Here is an 18,212-nt window from a genome sequence, read left to right on the forward strand (position 1 = left end):
TAATAATAATATTAATAATAATAATAATGATAATAATATAGATACATATTCTTATTGGGGTCATAGCTGTGAGTAATCAGGTAATGGTTGACCCTCATTTGCTTCTCTTATCTCAAACCTCAAGCATTTAGAGGCCAACACAACCCCGCTTACAGGCTGGTCATTGATCGTTCATGGTGATTATGAAAAATTATGTGGAAATAGAGAAGACGGATTGATATAGTATTAAGTTACAAGTCAATATACCAATAAGATGGTATTCTTTGTTCCTGTACGATGGCAGATCATCCATTTCAAGTTAATATAGGATGTCATCTTCAGGTACAGAGTCAAGGAAGGGATCATTTGACACAGAAAATACTCCCCCATAAGAATGGCATTCTTGTTAAACCTTTGCTTCTGGATTTTAAGATGCTTTCTGTTTCATGATTTTAACCTGCTATTAAAGATTAAGTAAAAGTAAGTGTTTTGTGCACATATAACTGATTTTTTTTTTTTTTCAGGCTTTCAGTTATAGAATAGTTGAACGAATTGTAGATCCTGAAAGTGCTCATGGTAGACCGGAAGCTTCAGTAGCTGACACTCAGCCAAAGAAAATATCAAGATTTAAAGCTTCAAGAATGAAGAAATGATTTTGAAGTAGAATGAAAGCTCATTTCAATTGTGATAGTTAGAATTATCTTTGTCAGAGTATTGTTACATATCAAAATATCTGTTCTTATCTCGTTTATGTGCATTAAAACATTACATTATGTGGTTAATTGTTTTATGCTAACCTTGTGTGGGACACATTATGTGTCTAAATGAATCTTTGATAAGATATGACTGATATGAAAATCTTGATTGAGAAAAAGGGGAATATGATTATATGGTGACAGTTTTTTCAGATGAATAGGTTGGTTGAGGTGTTTACTGCTTGCAAATGTATCATGCTATTTGGAAAAAAATACAGTTCCAGATTACTGTATTAGGTGCAGAGTATGCAGGTAGATTGTTCAAAAGGAATTTGCAATCCAAGTCTCTTGATGGGTTAACAAAATCCCGGAAGCAAAATTAGTTGTTACTATCTGTTTGATTTTAAAATTGTGACAATTTAAAATGAAATCAAATTTTATAATTTTATAGACCTAAAATCTCATTGTTACTTAATAAATGGGGATGAATAACAAGTGTTCATTTTGTAAATTTTTTAAAATAAAAATAAAGGATTGTAGTATTATTTACTTTTTGGCCAAGTAATATCTATATGTTTGTCAGTATTCTTTGATCTCTTATTTATACATATTTGGTCAAAGTTATAGCAGCCTACCATTTCCCTTTTTAAATCACTGGCTAATGCTCACTTTGAAGAGGAATGCTTGTGTAAAGTTAAATTCATTGGAATACAAGTTAGAAAAGAATATTATTGAAATTTCAATCAGAGTTTGATTTCTCACAAGTTCAAGTACTTACTTCTGTAGATTAAGTAGTCAAAAGAAATTTTTAATATTTCCTAAAACTGTTTTTGAAAGGTTTGTGGTGATAGATTTGTCATTGTATAATTTATATAAATCAGTGATTGGTTCAGGAGGGAGATCGGAAATGAAAATAATAAAAAAACAAACTTTTGTGAATGCTGTAAATGCCATATAATCTCTTATCAATAAATTGTACTTGAATATTGTTGCACCATATGATTATAGGGTATAAAAACAAATCAGAGGCATCACTACACACCATCTTCATCTCCATAAAAGTCTATTATTTAATATAAGTAATATTTAGGGGTGTGAAGTTATCATTTTGTACGCACCCATGATCAAACCTTTCGTCTTTTAGATTGGGAGATAGTTACACACACACACATATACAGTATATATATATATATATATATATATGTGTGTGTGTGTGTAGTAGGTTGGCCAGAGCACCAGCCACCCATTGAGATACTACCACTAGAGAGTTATGGGGTCCTTTGACCTACCAGACAGTACTTCATTGGATCCTTCTCTCTGATTACGGTTCACTTTCCATTTGCCTACACATACACTGAATAGTCTGGCCTAGTCTTTACAGATTCTCCTCTGTCCTCATACACTTGAGATTACCAAACAATTCTTCTTCACCCAAGGGGTTAACTACTGCACTGTAATTGTTCAATGGCTACTTTCCTCTTGGTAAGGGTAGAAGAGACTCTAGCTATGGTAAGCAGCTCTTCTAGGACACTCCAAAATCAAACCATTGTTGTCTAATCTTTGGTAGTGCCATAGCCTCTGTACCATGGTCTTCCACTGTCTTGGGTTAGACTTCTTTTGATTGAGGTTACACACGGGCACACTATTCTATCTAATTTCTCTTCTTGTTTTGTTAAAGTTTTAATAGTTTACATAGGAAATATTTATTTTAATGTTGAAACTGTTCTTAAAATGTTTTATTTTTCCTTGTTTCCTTTCCTCACTGGGCTATTTTCCCTGTTGGGGCACCTGGGCTTATATCATTCTGCTTTTCCAACTAGGGTTGTAGGTTAGCAAGTAATAATAATACAGTATATATATATTATGTGTATATATATATATATATATATATATATATATATATATATGTATATATAATTTTCAATATTAAACTTACCCGATAATCATGTAGCTGTCAACTCCGTTGCCCGACAGAATTCTATGGAGGGATACGCCAGCTATCACAATACTAGAAGGGGGTGTACTTACCAGCGCCACCTGTGGCCAGGTACTCAATCATTTGTTGTTGACACCTCCTCAATTATTCCTCTGTCGTGCTTCCGGCTAGACGTTCTGGGATACGCTTATGGTCTTCGAGTTTATTCACGGATATTTGGTGAAGTATTCTCTCAGATTAACGGCTGTCGCTTTACTGGAATCCTTTTTATATTAGCTAGATAGCTTTTATATAATACTGATATAACGGTTAACGAATTTTGCTTGTTTTTGGATCACCCTTTGGCTAACTCTTTGAAACAAGATGTCTGACGTTTCGCAAGCCCCCTCCCATAGACGATGTAGGTCTTGCAATAGGCGTATTCCGAAGGCCTCGGTAGATCCTCACACCGCTTGTTCTGACTGTAGGGACAGGCCCTGTCTATTAGAAAATCGATGTGAGGAATGCGCCGGACTTTCGGAATTGGAATTTGTCCGTCTTTTAAAATATTCATCTAAGTTAGAGAGAGGTAGAGTTAGGAGAAGTTCTTCTCACTCTTCTATGTTTTCCTCACCTCATGATCCCCTACCTTTTCCTACCCCTGTAGTGGCTACCCCCGAACCTACTGTGTGCCCTCCGCCTGATATGTCAATTGTTTTGCGTGCTATTCAGGCTTTAGGCGATAAAGTAGAATCAGTGGTAAGTGACCATAAGTCTCTGATGGCCGAGGTTAAAGAACTGAAGGTCAAGAGTGCAGTGGGTGGAAATAGTGCCAGTGCTGTGACGAGTGCTAGTGTCGGTGCAGTGCCAAGTGCTAGTGGTGCCAGTGTGGTGCGTGAGGATTTTTCTGTGCGAGCCAGTCGTCCTCCCAGTCCAGGACCTCTTGCAAGCTCCCATGCCCAGGGGAGAAGCAATGTCGAAGGGCTTAAGGGTTCGACAGGCCTTGTTAGGCGCACAGAACTATCCTCGGTGGTTGCGGGCGTGTCTTCCTTAGACCGTCACTCCCACCTGCAGACGATTGAGCCCGTCTTATTCTCGTCCGCTGATCAACTAGCAGGGAAGAAACGTTGGTCTCAGGTCTCGAGACCGCTTAAACGTAGAGTCCAGTCCGCGAGTGCTCAGCCAGGTTGCAGTCATTGGCTCAGCTCTGACTCGCCTCAGTCATCTGTCGACTGTACTCCGCCCAAGAGGAGTAAGGTTCTGCCAAAACAGAGCCCGACTGTGACTTTACCTCAGTCTGTTATCGTTTCTGCCGATCCCAAGTGGACCCTGCTTCAGTCCATGCAAGCTCAGCTTTCGGACTTGATGCGTGAGTGTCGGGCTGAGAGTGTTGCACCTCCTCCTCCGCCTACACTCCCTCCGCCTGTTCTCGCTCCGCCTGTGCTCGCCCAGCCTGCACTTGCTCCGCCTGGTCGCAGCACCATCTGCCAGGCGTACGATGTTGAGCCACTTTCGGAGTTCGCTGTTCCCAGTGGTGTTCAGCCTCAGCCTTCTTTAAGGCAACCCTTGCTTTGGGATCAGGAGAGTTATTCCACTCTTCCTCCGCCTCCCCTTGCTGCTCCACCAGTGGTGCAACTCTCGGTTGGGGTACAACAACCTCTCCCCTCCGTGAGTCTGTCTGCTCAACCATCGCTGCAGCGAGCTCAACCCTCCTCAAGGCAAGCTCCTCTACACCCTGGACTTGCGCCTCAGGAGCCTCAGCTTGCGAGAACTTTACCTTGTTCTGCGCAGCCTCAACCTCTTCATGCTCCGCTCATCTCACAGGAACAGGAACGGACTACTCCGCCTCCGTCCTCCGCTCAGCTTGTGCAATCCTTGGGTTCAACCTCTCTTGCTAGGAGTCAACCTCCTTCACCCATGCGCCTGCCTTCTGCTTCGTCTGTTGTTCAGCCTTTGCAGTCTGAGCCTCAGGTTTTCCCTCAACAGTTACTGGAAGAGGAAACCTCTGTTATTGTTCCTACCCGTTCTGACTCTGCGGTTCAGCATTCTGGTCCGATCGCTTCGCTACCCTCTGCTGATGAGGTGTCGGATGATGAGGAGGCACACCTTGATCCCTCATCAGACGTGGACGAATCTAAGCTTTCTCCATTGTCGATTGATTTTCGTAAGGTCTTGGCTCTACTCAGGGAGATTTACCCAGACCACTTCGTCTCTGCTATTCCCCGCTCTCCACCATCTGAGTTTTCGCTGGGCGTACAACAAGCTAAGTCCAACTATACTAAGCTTGTCCTAGCTAGATCCTCCAAGAGGGCTTTAAGGATCTTAGGGGAGTGGCTGCAGTCTAAACAACACCTTGGCAAGACTTCCTTCATGTTCCCTCCAACGAAGCTCGCTTCGAAAGGTTGCGTTTGGTATGCCACAGGGGAAGCACCAGGCTTGGGAGTACCTGCCTCTGCCCAGGCTGACTTCTCAAGTCTGGTGGACTCGCCTCGGAGAACTGCTATGAGACGCTCGAAGGTTTGTTGGACCTTCTCAGACCTGGATCATTTTCTGAAAGGGTTGTTCAGAGCATTTGAAATGTTCAACTTTCTCGACTGGTGCCTGGGAGCCCTCAGCAAGAAAACCTCTCCTGCGGACAAAGATTCTGCCATGCTAATAATGTCCTGCATGGATAAGGCCATCAGAGATGGATCGGGTGAGCTAGCGTCGTTATTTGTATCAGGGGTGTTGAAGAAAAGGGAACAACTGTGTACCTTCCTTTCCGCCAGCATTACACCGTGCCAACGGTCACAACTCCTTTTTGCTCCACTCTCAAAGTTCCTCTTTCCCGAGGAGCTAGTTAAGGACTTGTCGGCTGCCCTGATACAAAAGGACACGCACGATCTTGTAGCCTCATCGGCTCGTAAGTCTAAGGTTGCCACCTCAGTCCCCAAGACTTATCGCTCCCCAGTGGCTGATACCCCGGCTACGAGGTTCATACCGCCCTTTCGTGGTAGAGCCCCCAGCCGAGGAAGCTCCCGTCCAGACTCTCACAGGAGCAAGTCTAGGAAAGGATCCAGGACATCTAAGGGAAAGAACTGACTCTCAGATTCTCCAGACAACAGTAGGAGCCAGACTCAAGATCTTCTGGCGAGCCTGGGAGAAGAGAGGTGCAGACGCACAGTCTGTCAGTTGGCTGAGGTACGGTTACAGGATTCCATTCTGCCTCAAACCACCTCTGACCACATCGCCCATCAACCTCTCTCCCAACTACAAAGAAGAGGACAAGAGGCTAGCATTGCAACAGGAGGTGTCGCTACTTGTGCAGAAGAAGGCAGTGGTTATAGTCCGGGACCATCAATCCCCGGGCTTCTACAACCGTCTCTTTCTTGTGGCCAAGAAGACAGGAGGTTGGAGACCGGTGCTGGACGTCGGCTCTCTCAACGAGTATGTCACCAAGCAGACGTTCACGATGGAGACGACCAAGTCGGTCTTAGCAGCGGTCAGACAGGAGGACTGGATGGTCTCGTTGGACTTGAAAGATGCATACTTTCACGTTCCCATTCATCCAGACTCCCAACCTTTCCTGAGATTCGTTTTCGGAAAGGTTGTCTATCAGTTCCAAGCCCTGTGTTTTGGCCTAAGCACAGCTCCTATGGTCTTTACTCATCTGATGAGGAATGTAGCGAAATTCCTACACTTATCGAACATCAGAGCCTCCCTCTACCTAGACGACTGGCTGTTGAGAGCCTCCACGAGTCGTCGTTGTCTGGAGAACCTCAATTGGACTTTAGATTTAATCAGAGACCTAGGTCTATTAGTCAATATAGAGAAATCTCAACTCATTCCCTCCCAATCCATTGTGTACCTGGGAATGGAGATTCAGAGTCAGGATTTTCGGGCTTTTCCATCGGCCCCCAGGATAAACCAAGCCCTAGAGTGCATCATGAGCATGCTGAAGAGGAGCAATTGCTCAGTGAGACAGTGGATGAGTCTCACAGGGACCCTCTCATCACTGGCCCTGTTTGTCGAGCTAGGGAGACTCCACCTCCGCCCTCTTCAATTCCATCTTGCTGCTCATTGGGACAAGGGCTCGACTCTAGAAGCAGTCTCTATCCCTATCAACCAAGAGATGAAGACCACTCTCCTGTGGTGGAAGCACAATCTCCTTCTCAAGGAGGGTCTATCATTGGCCATCCAGACCCCCCATCTTCATCTCTTCTCAGATGCATCGGACTCGGGCTGGGGTGCGACCTTGGACGGACGGGAATGCTCAGGAGTATGGAACAAGGAACAAGGATTACTCCACATCAACTGCAAGGAACTGTTAGCAGTTCATCTAGCCCTGTTGAACTTCAAGTCCCTCCTGCTAGGCAAAGTGGTGGAGGTGAATTCAGACAACACCACAGCCTTGGCTTACATCTCCAAGCAAGGAGGGACCCATTCGAGGAGCCTTTACGAGATCGCAAGGGACCTCCTCATTTGGTCAAGAGGTCTAAACCTCACTCTGGTCACGAGGTTCATCCAGGGCGATATGAATGTTTCAGCGGATCGCCTCAGCAGAAGGAATCAGGTCATTCCCACGGAATGGACCCTCCACAAGAGTGTGTGCAACAGACTTTGGATCTTGTGGGGTCAACCTACCATAGATCTGTTTGCCACCTCCATAACCAAGAGACTTCCGCTTTATTGTTCCCCTGTTCCAGACCCTGCAGCGGTTCATGTGGATGCTTTTCTTCTGAACTGGTCCCATCTCGACCTGTACGCATTCCCTCCGTTCAAGATAATAAACAAAGTTCTGCAGAAATTCGTCTCGCACGAAGGGACACGGCTGACGCTGGTTGCTCCCCTTTGGCCTGCAAGAGAATGGTACACAGAGGTACTTCAATGGCTAGTCGACTTCCCCAGGACTCTACCTCTAAGAGTGGACCTTCTACGTCAACCACACGTAGACAGGTTGCATCCAAACCTCCACGCTCTTCGGCTGACTGCCTTCAGACTGTCGAAAGATTCGCTAGAGCTAGAGGCTTTTCGAAGGAGGCAGCCAGTGCGATTGCCAGAGCTAGAAGAATTTCCACTCGTAGAGTCTACCAGTCTAAGTGGGAGGTCTTCCGAAGCTGGTGTAGAGCCAATTCAATATCCTCTACCAATACCTCTGTGATCCAAATAGCTGACTTCCTTCTTCATCTTAGGAATGAGAGATCCCTTTCAACACCTACGATTAAAGGATATAGGAGCATGTTGGCCTCAGTTCTCCGCCACAGGGGTTTGGACCTGTCTTCCAACAAGGACCTTCAAGACATTCTCAAGTCTTTTGAGACGTCTAAAGAACGTCGTCTTTCCACTCCAGGCTGGAATCTAGACGTAGTCTTAAGGTTCCTTATGACATCTAGGTTCGAACCTCTCCAGTCAGCTTCCTTCAAGGATCTTACCCTCAAGACTGCTTTTCTCGTTTGCCTTGCAACAGCTAAGAGAGTCAGTGAGGTTCATGCCTTCAGCAAGAACATTGGTTTCACAACCGAATCTGCAACATGTTCTTTTCAGCTTGGATTCCTAGCAAAGAACGAGCTTCCTTCACGTCCTTGGCCTAGATCGTTCGAAATACCTAGCCTCTCCAACATGGTAGGTAACGAACTAGAGAGAGTTCTTTGCCCTGTCAGAGCTCTCAAATATTATCTGAAGAGGTCTAAACCTATTCGAGGACAGTCAGAAGCCTTATGGTGTGCCATCAAGAAACCCTCGAGACCCATGTCCAAGAATGGGCTTTCGTACTATATAAGGCTTCTGATCAGAGAAGCACATTCTCACTTAAAGGAGGAAGACCTTGCATTGCTGAAGGTAAGGACCCACGAAGTAAGAGCTGTAGCTACTTCGTTGGCCTTTAATAAAAACCGTTCTCTGCAGAGCATAATGGATGCAACCTATTGGAGGAGCAAGTCAGTGTTTGCATCATTTTATCTGAAAGATGTCCAGTCTCTTTACGAGAACTGCTACACCCTGGGACCATTCGTAGCAGCGAGTGCAGTAGTAGGTGAGGGCTCAGCCACTACATTCCCTTAATCCCATAACCTTTTTTAACCTTTCTCTTGAATACTTTTATTGTTGTTTTTTATGGTTGTTACGGTAGGCTAAGAAGCCTTCCGCATCCTTGGATTTGGCGGGTGGTCTATTCATTCTTGAGAAGCGCCTGGGTTAAAGGTTTGGTAGAGGTCCTTTAGTAGGGGTTGCAACCCCGTGTACTTTGGCACCTTTGGGTTGATTCAGCCTCCAAGAGGAACGCTGCGCTCAGTAAGGAAGACGAACTTTAAATAAAAAGGCAGAGTAACGGTTCTATTCGACTTCCTTACCAGGTACTTATTATTTCATTGTTATTTGAGATAACTGTTATATGAAATATGGGATACTTAGCTATCCTTTAATCTTGTACACTGGTTTTCACCCACCTCCCTGGGTGTGAATCAGCTACATGATTATCGGGTAAGTTTAATATTGAAAAATGTTATTTTTATTAATAAAATAAATTTTTGAATATACTTACCCGATAATCATGATTTAATCGACCCTCCCTTTCCTCCCCAGAGAGAACCAGTGGACCGAGGAATAATTGAGGAGGTGTCAACAACAAATGATTGAGTACCTGGCCACAGGTGGCGCTGGTAAGTACACCCCCTTCTAGTATTGTGATAGCTGGCGTATCCCTCCATAGAATTCTGTCGGGCAACGGAGTTGACAGCTACATGATTATCGGGTAAGTATATTCAAAAATTTATTTTATTAATAAAAATAACATTTTATTTGCAAACACTCTTTACAGCTTCCCATATGCATGATCATCGTGTGATACTTAAGGACTTTAAAGTTACTGGTGCTCATGTTCAACTATGATGTCTCCAAAGAAAGCATGTCATTTGGGATAGCTTCAAGAAAATTAGCTAAATTCTGAATTGTGCCAAGTACATAGCATAGTGGGACTTCTTTCTATGTGTCTTGCTGTGGCAGATATAACGTGTCCAAAGCAGTGGACATACAGTAGATTGCCATTGGTGCACATTCCTTCTGGCAGCTAATAATTTTTTCATTACCACTCATTTTTGGGGCTTCTTTAAAACATTCTCCAGCAATATTTTGAAGATCTTGATTGATTAAGGTCACCAATTTCTTTTGTGACAACAGCAAACAAAGCTTCACTGTAAGTTATCAAACTCATGAAGTCCTAAAAAATCCTTCTTCTCTTTTTCAAGGAGAATGAGAAAATGGAAACCTACTTGGTATGACTTGAGGCTGAGGTTAATATACTATTATCCCAACATTTTCACTGTCAACAGCCTCTTTATTAATGTGATCAAGAATGAGGTCAACAAAGATCTGAAGTAATTCATTCTGAATACCAAAAGTCCAATACAGTGGAACCTCTACATACGAATTTAATCCGTTCCAGAACCAACTTCGGATGTAGAAATTGTTCGGATGTAGAAACGAATTTTCCCATAAGAATACATTGAAATAGGATTAATCCGTGGTTGAGCCCAAAAACCTATGATAACTTCTTAATAAACTACTACACATAATTTTCCCATGAGAATAATGAACACTAAATTAGATAATAGACATGTAAATAAGAAGAATGGACATGTAAATAAGAAGAATTAGCAAAAAATGATAAATAAGAAACGGGTTTTTAGCGTCACTTTACCTTAGAAACTCCAGCGCAGGTGTTGTTAGTCTTGCTACGCAGAAAGGAGACGGACGGGCGGCGAGGAGGTAGAGAGGTTAACTACGATAAACGTACACTACCGTAACTTATTCTAACTTACACTAAGTGAACTTTAACATAACTTAGCTTATTTTTTTTTTATTTTTATATTTTATATTTTTTTTTTTTTACATTTTCTTTTTTTCTTTTTGATGATTACGTAATTTTAATCACTATCACTCTCTACATTTAAAATTGACTGAATTTCTTTTGCTTCACTCTTTTCCGTTTTCTGTGTTTCACTTTCTTCCGCTTCACTCTTTGCCGTTTTCTTCGATTCAATTACATCCTCTTCATCGCGAGTTCGCTTCGCAGTTTTTTTTAAAGAAAGCATCGATAGATAATTGCCTGGTACGGCTTTTCAGAATGTTTGGAAAGTGAGTAAGGCAAAGATCATCAAATTGAGAAACTACACGACAAACCTGCAATTTCTTTGGATGGTATTTGTCGATGAAGTCGACCACGTCTTGATATTTTCCTAACACCTCTTTTATTTGCGCCGAACCTAACACATGTTCTACCTCCTCGCTCCCTTCCTCGTCATCACTCATGTGCTCCGACATAGCATGGAGTTCCTTGAGCTCATCCGTCGTCAGTTCGTCGTGATGTTCGGCGACGAGTTCCGTGACGTCATCTGCGTTGACCTCCAGACCCATGGACTTGCCAAGGGAGACGATTTCCTCTACGGCTTCCGCTGCACCGACCACGGGATCAGGTTCGGGGTCAAAACCCTCGAAATCTCGGGGAGCAACAGCATCAGGCCAAAGCTTCTTCCAAGCGGAATTCAGGGTCCGTCGAGTTAATCCCACCCAAGCCTGATCTATGATCTTCAAGCAGTGCACGATGTTGAAGTGGCCCCTCCAAAATTCACGCAAAGTTAAGTTGGTGCTTTGCGTGACATTAAAGCACTGCTTAAATAAGTGCTTGGTGTACAGCTTCTTAAAATTAGAGATGACTTGCTGGTCCATGGGCTGGAGGATAGAGGTGGTATTCGGTGGAAGATACAGCACCTTTATGAACTTGAATTCATCGAAGATATCATCTTCAAGTCCGGGGGGGTGAGCGGGTGCATTGTCAAGGCATAGCAGGCACTTTAAAGGCAATTTCTGTTCATGAAGATATTTCTTCACAGAAGGGCCGAAAACTTGGTTTACCCATTGCACAAAGAATTGCCTAGTGACCCAGGCCTTCGAGTTGGATCGCCAGAAAACATGAAGCTGATCCTTATCGACGTTGTGTGCTTTAAAGGCCCTAGGGTTCTCTGAATGGTAAACCAGTAAGGGCTTGACTTTAAAGTCCCCGCTAGCGTTGGCACATAGGGCAAGAGTCAACCGATCCTTCATTGGCTTATGCCCAGGCAATTTCTTCTCTTCGGCAGTGATGTAGGTTCGACTCGGCATGTTCTTCCAAAACAGCCCGGTTTCATCACAATTAAACACCTGCTGCTCTACGTAGCCTTCTTCCTGCACGATCTTTTCGAAGTTCTTGACAAAGTCAGCTGCAGCCTTTGTGTCCGCACTAGCAGCCTCTCCGTGGCGAACAACTGAATGAATCCCGGACCATTTCTTAAATTTCTCGAACCAGCCACGAGATGCCTTGAAATCATCTGAGGAAGGCTCGGTTGAACTCTCCCCAGCATCACCCCCAGAGCTCTCCTCCTTCAAGTCCGTAAAGATGGAGTGCGCCTTCTCGCAGATAACGATCTCTGTGATGGTGCCGCCAACGATCTCTCTATCCTTAATCCACACTAGTAGAAGTCGTTCCATCTCTTCTATGATAGGGGTACGGCGTTTGGAAATTATAGTGATCCCCTTAGAAGGTTTCACTGCTTTAATAGCTTCCTTCTGTTTAAGGATTATCGAGATCGTCGACATATTACGGCCATACTGTTTAGCAAGTTCACTCACGCGGATGCCACGCTCATGTTTTTCAATAATTTCCTGCTTAATTTCTAAAGAAAGCATTTCCTTCTTCCTTTTCTCACCACTACCACTACCACTGGCAAAACTAAGCCTTTTAGGACCCATACTTTACGTAAATTACCGTTAAAGGATGCACGTAAAAAATCACGATTAAAACAGAGTTAATAGCAGAACGCACAGAGCACAACCGCAAGAAGCCGACGAGAACAGAGGACTGACCCAAGACCCGCTAATTGAGCGTCCCTCCGAGGTCGATGTGCTGCCTTCTATCGGCGGAAATAAAAAACACTTCAGGCGCTATGAGCACCGACTACGCGTACGAGTATTGTTTACTTCGGGTGTCGAAAAAAACATTCGGGTGTAGAGTCGGAACGTGTTCGAATTGTACTTCGCGTGTCGAAAAATTCGGATACAACCATACAACCGGTACGACGAAAATTGCTTACTTCGTGTGTCGAAATAAAATTCGGGTGTAGTCAAAAATTTGCTCGAATTTTACTTCGGATGTTGGAAAATTTGGATGTAGATACGTTCGTGTGTAGAGGTTCCACTGTATTTTATTATCATTATTATTATTATCATTATTATTATTATTATTATTATTATTATTATTACTCTTCAACCTGTCTTGAACCATTGGATGTGTATGCTTCATAAATGAAGCAGTTCTAAAATATTTTCCGTATATGTACAGTATATGAGTAGTCCTGCTGCATTGGCTTCTCTTATGGAAAAATCTGAAAGGGCTCCATGGGGAGAGGTGGGGGGGGGGGGTGCTGGGTTTGACTTTGCTTCTGCGACAGTAGATTTATCATTGCCTGTGAGAATAAAGATCTATGTGACAGTAGTAGTAGGCCTACTTATAATGTTTGCAAATATTGAGACATGGGATGTAATAAAAGAAAACGAAATCAAAGAACTAGTGGGTATAATGTAGAAAATTATGAAAGGAATGTTTGAACAGGTTGCTACCACACCATATTGTGGACTAATAGCAGAAACGGCAATATGACAATGAAAATAGAGTATAAAACAAGGTGATACTTTTTCATAACATCTGATGATAAACGACTAATTAAGGAAATACAGGAAGATCAAATTAGGAAACCATATGGGGATTTTTTTTTTTGGGGGGGGGGCGATATCAGAAATATGCACAACAATATATTAAAATTGAAGTGAGAAAGCATAAAAAGCAAGAACTCAATAAAAGTAATAAAAAGTAAAGTTGTAAGTAAAATTAAAAGAAAAAAAAGCAGAGATGACCAAACTAGCTTTGTGAATATTAATGGCAGAATAGATTACATAGAACTTGACGCTAAGCAAGCAGTAATAGTTATGAAAACAAGGTTAAAGATAACAGAATTGAAAGGAAATTATAGAAACAGGAATGATAAAGATAGGCTTTGTGTGTTGCTTAGTGGGGCTTATGAAACAACGGAGCACATGTTTTCTGTACTGAATTAAGAAAATTTAGAAGCAATGGCATAGAATTAGGGAATTTAAAAATACCAACTAAAGATGTTGCTTGATATATTAGACTAGTCTGAAGTTAGCAGTAAAGGTAGGTAAGCTGTGCTTTCTGTGTAGGAGGTAACCAATGATAATTAATTTATTTTCTGCAGACTGCAGCTCTATGCACGTAATACGCTCACAGTAGTGTGCCATTCAGTTTTCTACTTTCTCGTTGGTCTCTCCACAACACTGTGATTGTGGGCACACTACTAGAGGAAGCGTAATTAGGTGCAAAGCGCTGCAATCTGCAGAAATTTCATTATCATTATTTACCTCCTACACAGACAACAGAGCTTCATACTCTTACTTCTAACTTCGAGAGCCTTTCTAATATACCGGTAACATCTTTAGTTGGTGTTTCTAGATTCCCTATTTCTATGTCATTATTTCTAAATTTTCTTAACTCATTGCAGCTAAACATATGATCAGTAGTATCCTCTGCCTCATTACACAACACACAAAGTCTATCCTTATCATTACTGTTTCTATAAATTTCTTTTAATTCCAGCATATTCAACCTTTATATCATAACTATTACTGCCTCATTAGTGTTAAGTTCTCGTATATTGTCTCTTCTGCCATAACTATTCACAAACCTCAGTTTGGACATCTCTGCTTTCTTTTCTTCTATTTTTCTTTTAATTTCATTGGTCACTTTACTTTCTATTTCTTTTTTTAGTCAATTACTGTTATGGAGGAGAAATGAGGATTGAGGACCTCGAACCTTCTGCCCTCCCATCCCCATGGCTCGTATGCGTATAAACTATGATCATAGTAAATTCGTTAGCTAGATTTAAATGGATAATTTTTAGGTGTACCATTTTTATTAGGAGCGTTTTCTTTAATTGATTTTTTTTTACACAAAGACAGCTGAAATTTTTAACTTCTTCAAAGAGAATACTTTTGTGGGAATTACTTTATAACACGAGGATATTGGAGGTACTCTTATTGCAGTAAAATATGGGTACAATATTGTAACATATCACAACTGTAACAGGGTAAAAATCGCGAGGATTTTTTACTCCTTAATTTTCAAGAATTTTCATCAACACGACAATATCCGTAATCTGATAGAAAAAAAGCAAAAAGTTATAGAATAAAATAAATTAATTTAACTGAAGTAGTTGTTCAAGTTAATACCCAACAATGTAGTTTAGATAAAATTGTTCACGTTGGTAACGCTATCTACGATTTCTTTCAGTAATCTGTTACTTTTAACCTGTCAAAACATTGTGTTAGTGAGAGGTTATTAAATTTATGTCAAATTGGAAAGTTTGAACATAGAATTCATTTATCTACACCATGAACAAAGATGGGAAACGTTTAGCAGACGTTATCAAACGAACTCATAAGAAATTACGAAAACGATACAGACAAGGTAAGACTCCAAATGAGACCACCAGAACTAGGGGTGTACAGTATGTGTGATTACGACTAACTTATGTACGGCAGTTATTCCCCCGTTAGGTAAGTATGTAAGGACACGGTTTGTAGGTTAGGTTATGGGGGGAAAGTTGAGGTTAATCCACTGGAGTAACTGGCCGCTGACATACAAAGGCTCCGTAAGTGTATGCATGATACCGGCCACCTGCATCTATGTTACGGTGGTGTAAGGTAGGGTGTCGCACAATGGCATTAGCTCCCTCCCCATTAGGCAAGTAGGTAATGACACGGCTAGTAGGTTAGGTGGGAAAGTTTGGTATTATTGTACTATATTACAGGGCAGTTTAACCTTGGAAAAAATGGTAAATTTACAGTTTCATCCAATATGGGGAAACTGGAATAAAAATATATTTGTTGCATCAGAAATAGTGTAGTTCCAACGAATTTAACGTTTATTTTGACCGCAAACCATCCGATTTAGAGATTTATTATGTAATTGGAGTTAAAACAACAAGTTGTTCCAGAATGCAGAAAGACCCTACTTCATCCCAACAATTATGGGGGACACCAGGTGGGAACCAGGGTTTTGGGTGGGGGGGGGGCGTCAAATGATATTTGCAATAAATGAATACTTATCCTTCCACCACCCCTCCCCCTATACCCCTATCTAGCCCTACCGGGGGGGGGGCCTCCGCCCCCCCTGCGACCCCCCTTTCGACCCCACCTTAAGGCCACAGTGATTTTCAGGGCACTACTGAACCTAAGAAAACCCACCTAACTTAGCATAGGGGCCCTGTATCCCTACCTAGGCCTACCGGGGGGGGGGGGGGGGCCTCTGCCCCCCCTGCGACCCCCCCTTAAGGCCATAGTGATTTTCGGGACACTACCGAACCTAATACAACCACCTAACCTAGGGCCCTGTACCCCTACCTAGGCCTAGCCCCTGCGACCCCCCCCCCTTACAGCCACTACCTAACACATCCATCAAACCAAATCCAAAGTGATGGTACTGCTGTATACATCGTTATACTATCACCATTATAATATACTCTATAAATTAATGAAGCTTACCTTAAACTGTTGGTTCATAAAGATGTGCTGCTGCTTTGAGAAAAACATGAAGCCGTTGGGAAGGTTCCTTGGCATGCAGGACAATTTTTATTTTGTAAAATTAAATTGTGTCTCTGGCACAAATGCACTAGTTTTTCAACAAATTCATTGTAAGTTAGGAAACAGTCAGGACAAGAAGATGGAATTTCAACTTCTTGTGCAACATGAGATGACGTGCTTTCTATGGTCTCCATGTCTAAGAACGAAAGGAAATGTCTGGGAAGATAATGTATTGTCGCGCTGTGATTGGCCAAACATGTATGACATCATAGTGGACAGGCGCTGTGATTGGCCAAACGTGTAAGACTTCATAGTGGACTAGTTTGTCAGCGGATTATAGTGGTTACAGGGCTCATTTAAGCAAATACAAGACACAGTCAACAATAACAACAGACTTAGAAAAAATCTGGGAGGAAGACATGAGTAGCGTGAGTTTAATCGTTGATATATAAAGAACTAAGCATTTGCGACAGATAATATTTTACAGAAATACTACAAAAGACTTGCTTTACTCGGGAAATATATTATTATAATAGATTTCCCATAATGGATGAAACTGTAATAATACCGAAAAAAACTACTTTTTTGGTATTATTGTATAAACTGTATTACTGTAATACAATAAAATTTTACCAAAAGTTTAGGTTAGTTGGTGTTCTTGTGTAAAGAACTGGTCGCTTGTATACGAAGGATCCGCACTAAGTATCCTATGTCAAATATGGTTGCCTAATGTAGGCTTGCAAATACACTTTTTTTAATCTTATATACTACTGGCGGAAACCTCGATTTACAAAATTACATATTTTGATAAAAAAAAATATTCCTGTTTTCCTTCTTTCATCTTGGCACATGGCATAAGAGCCTCCTCCACCTGGTAGTTCAGAAAAAGACTGATAGGTGGGGATTCTGTTGTAAGTTAGTTGTTTGAACAGAATAAAGGGCCCAGTGTTTTGTATTCTAAACTTCTTTGCTTTTTGGGTATTATTATAGTTCTGGTCTGGATAGACTTCCTGAATAAAAAAATTTTCCAAATAGAAAAACTCTCGTTTATCGAAAATGACAGTTATTTCCATAGCAAATAAGTAGTGGTGTACACCATACTATATCCTATGACAATGGGGCCACCCAATTGGGAACCGGGGGTTTTGGGTGGGAAAAATTTACTAGGGAATGGATAAATAATGGTAAAATAACCTTTTCGTCTCAGTACATTATTCTTTGGGACGCATAAATAATCAAAGAAAAATTACACAAAATATCGGCAACCTATTGGTATCCTAAGCTTCTGAGACATATCTTATTTGTTTTTTGGCATACAGTGAACCCTCGCTACTTCGCGGTTCGACAATCGCGGATTCACCACTTCGCGGGGTTTTCCCATAACCCATATATATATACATATCGCGGATTTTCCGGAAAATTCGAAAATACCGCGAAATCTGAAGGCAACCAAATACGATATTTTGTTACCTGTAATTCCTTTAATACTGTAATTAGTAATATCTGTTCTTACTGATTGTTCATTGCATTACATATGATATATAATTCAGCACAGAAAGAAATAAAACACGAAAAGAGAATGTGATCATACGATAATTCAGTACTGTATACAGTACGTAGTAAAATTAAATCGAACATGAAACGCAAATCAGATGCAGTCATACCATATTAGAATGGTGTGTACTGTAATGGATGTGCTTCTTTTCCATGAATCTTTTGTATGTATACGTACGTAGTACTGCATCCAATAATATTCTTTGTTGCAAAAATCACATTTCGAATAAGCGTACGAGAGAGAGAGAGAGAGAGAGAGAGAGAGAGAGAGAGAGCGTAAAATAGCGTACGTAAAGCTGTATTATTATTATTGTTATTATTATTATTATTGTTGTTGTTGTTAATAAAATTATTATTGTTATTATTATTATCATTATTATTATTATTATTACTGTACAGTATTATTA

General features: G+C 41.6%; 2 protein-coding genes across 8 annotated transcripts in view; both read left to right on the forward strand.

Moving 5' to 3' along the window:
* uri (unconventional prefoldin RPB5 interactor) overlaps positions 1–756 on the forward strand; it is a 145,294-nt gene extending 144,538 nt beyond the window's left edge. For 5 of the 6 annotated variants that reach the window (XM_068390155.1, XM_068390154.1, XM_068390153.1 and 2 more), the window contains exon 9: positions 504–756. In XM_068390155.1, the coding sequence (XP_068246256.1) occupies positions 504–632 (129 nt within the window). In that variant the 3' untranslated portion in view covers positions 633–756. The remainder of the gene's footprint in view (positions 1–503) is intronic. The other variant, XM_068390162.1, reaches the window with a different exon arrangement.
* Positions 757–14,913: 14,157 nt separating this feature from the next.
* The window catches only part of Samtor (S-adenosylmethionine sensor upstream of TORC1), a 64,306-nt gene continuing 61,007 nt past the window's right edge, over positions 14,914–18,212 (forward strand). The window contains exon 1 of one of the 2 annotated variants that reach the window (XM_068390173.1): positions 14,914–15,136. In XM_068390173.1, coding sequence (XP_068246274.1) covers positions 15,061–15,136 — 76 coding nt within the window. In that variant the 5' untranslated portion in view covers positions 14,914–15,060. The other variant, XM_068390180.1, reaches the window with a different exon arrangement.

Source organism: Palaemon carinicauda, chromosome 1 (genome assembly GCF_036898095.1).
Source record: "Palaemon carinicauda isolate YSFRI2023 chromosome 1, ASM3689809v2, whole genome shotgun sequence".
NCBI lineage: Eukaryota > Metazoa > Arthropoda > Malacostraca > Decapoda > Palaemonidae > Palaemon > Palaemon carinicauda.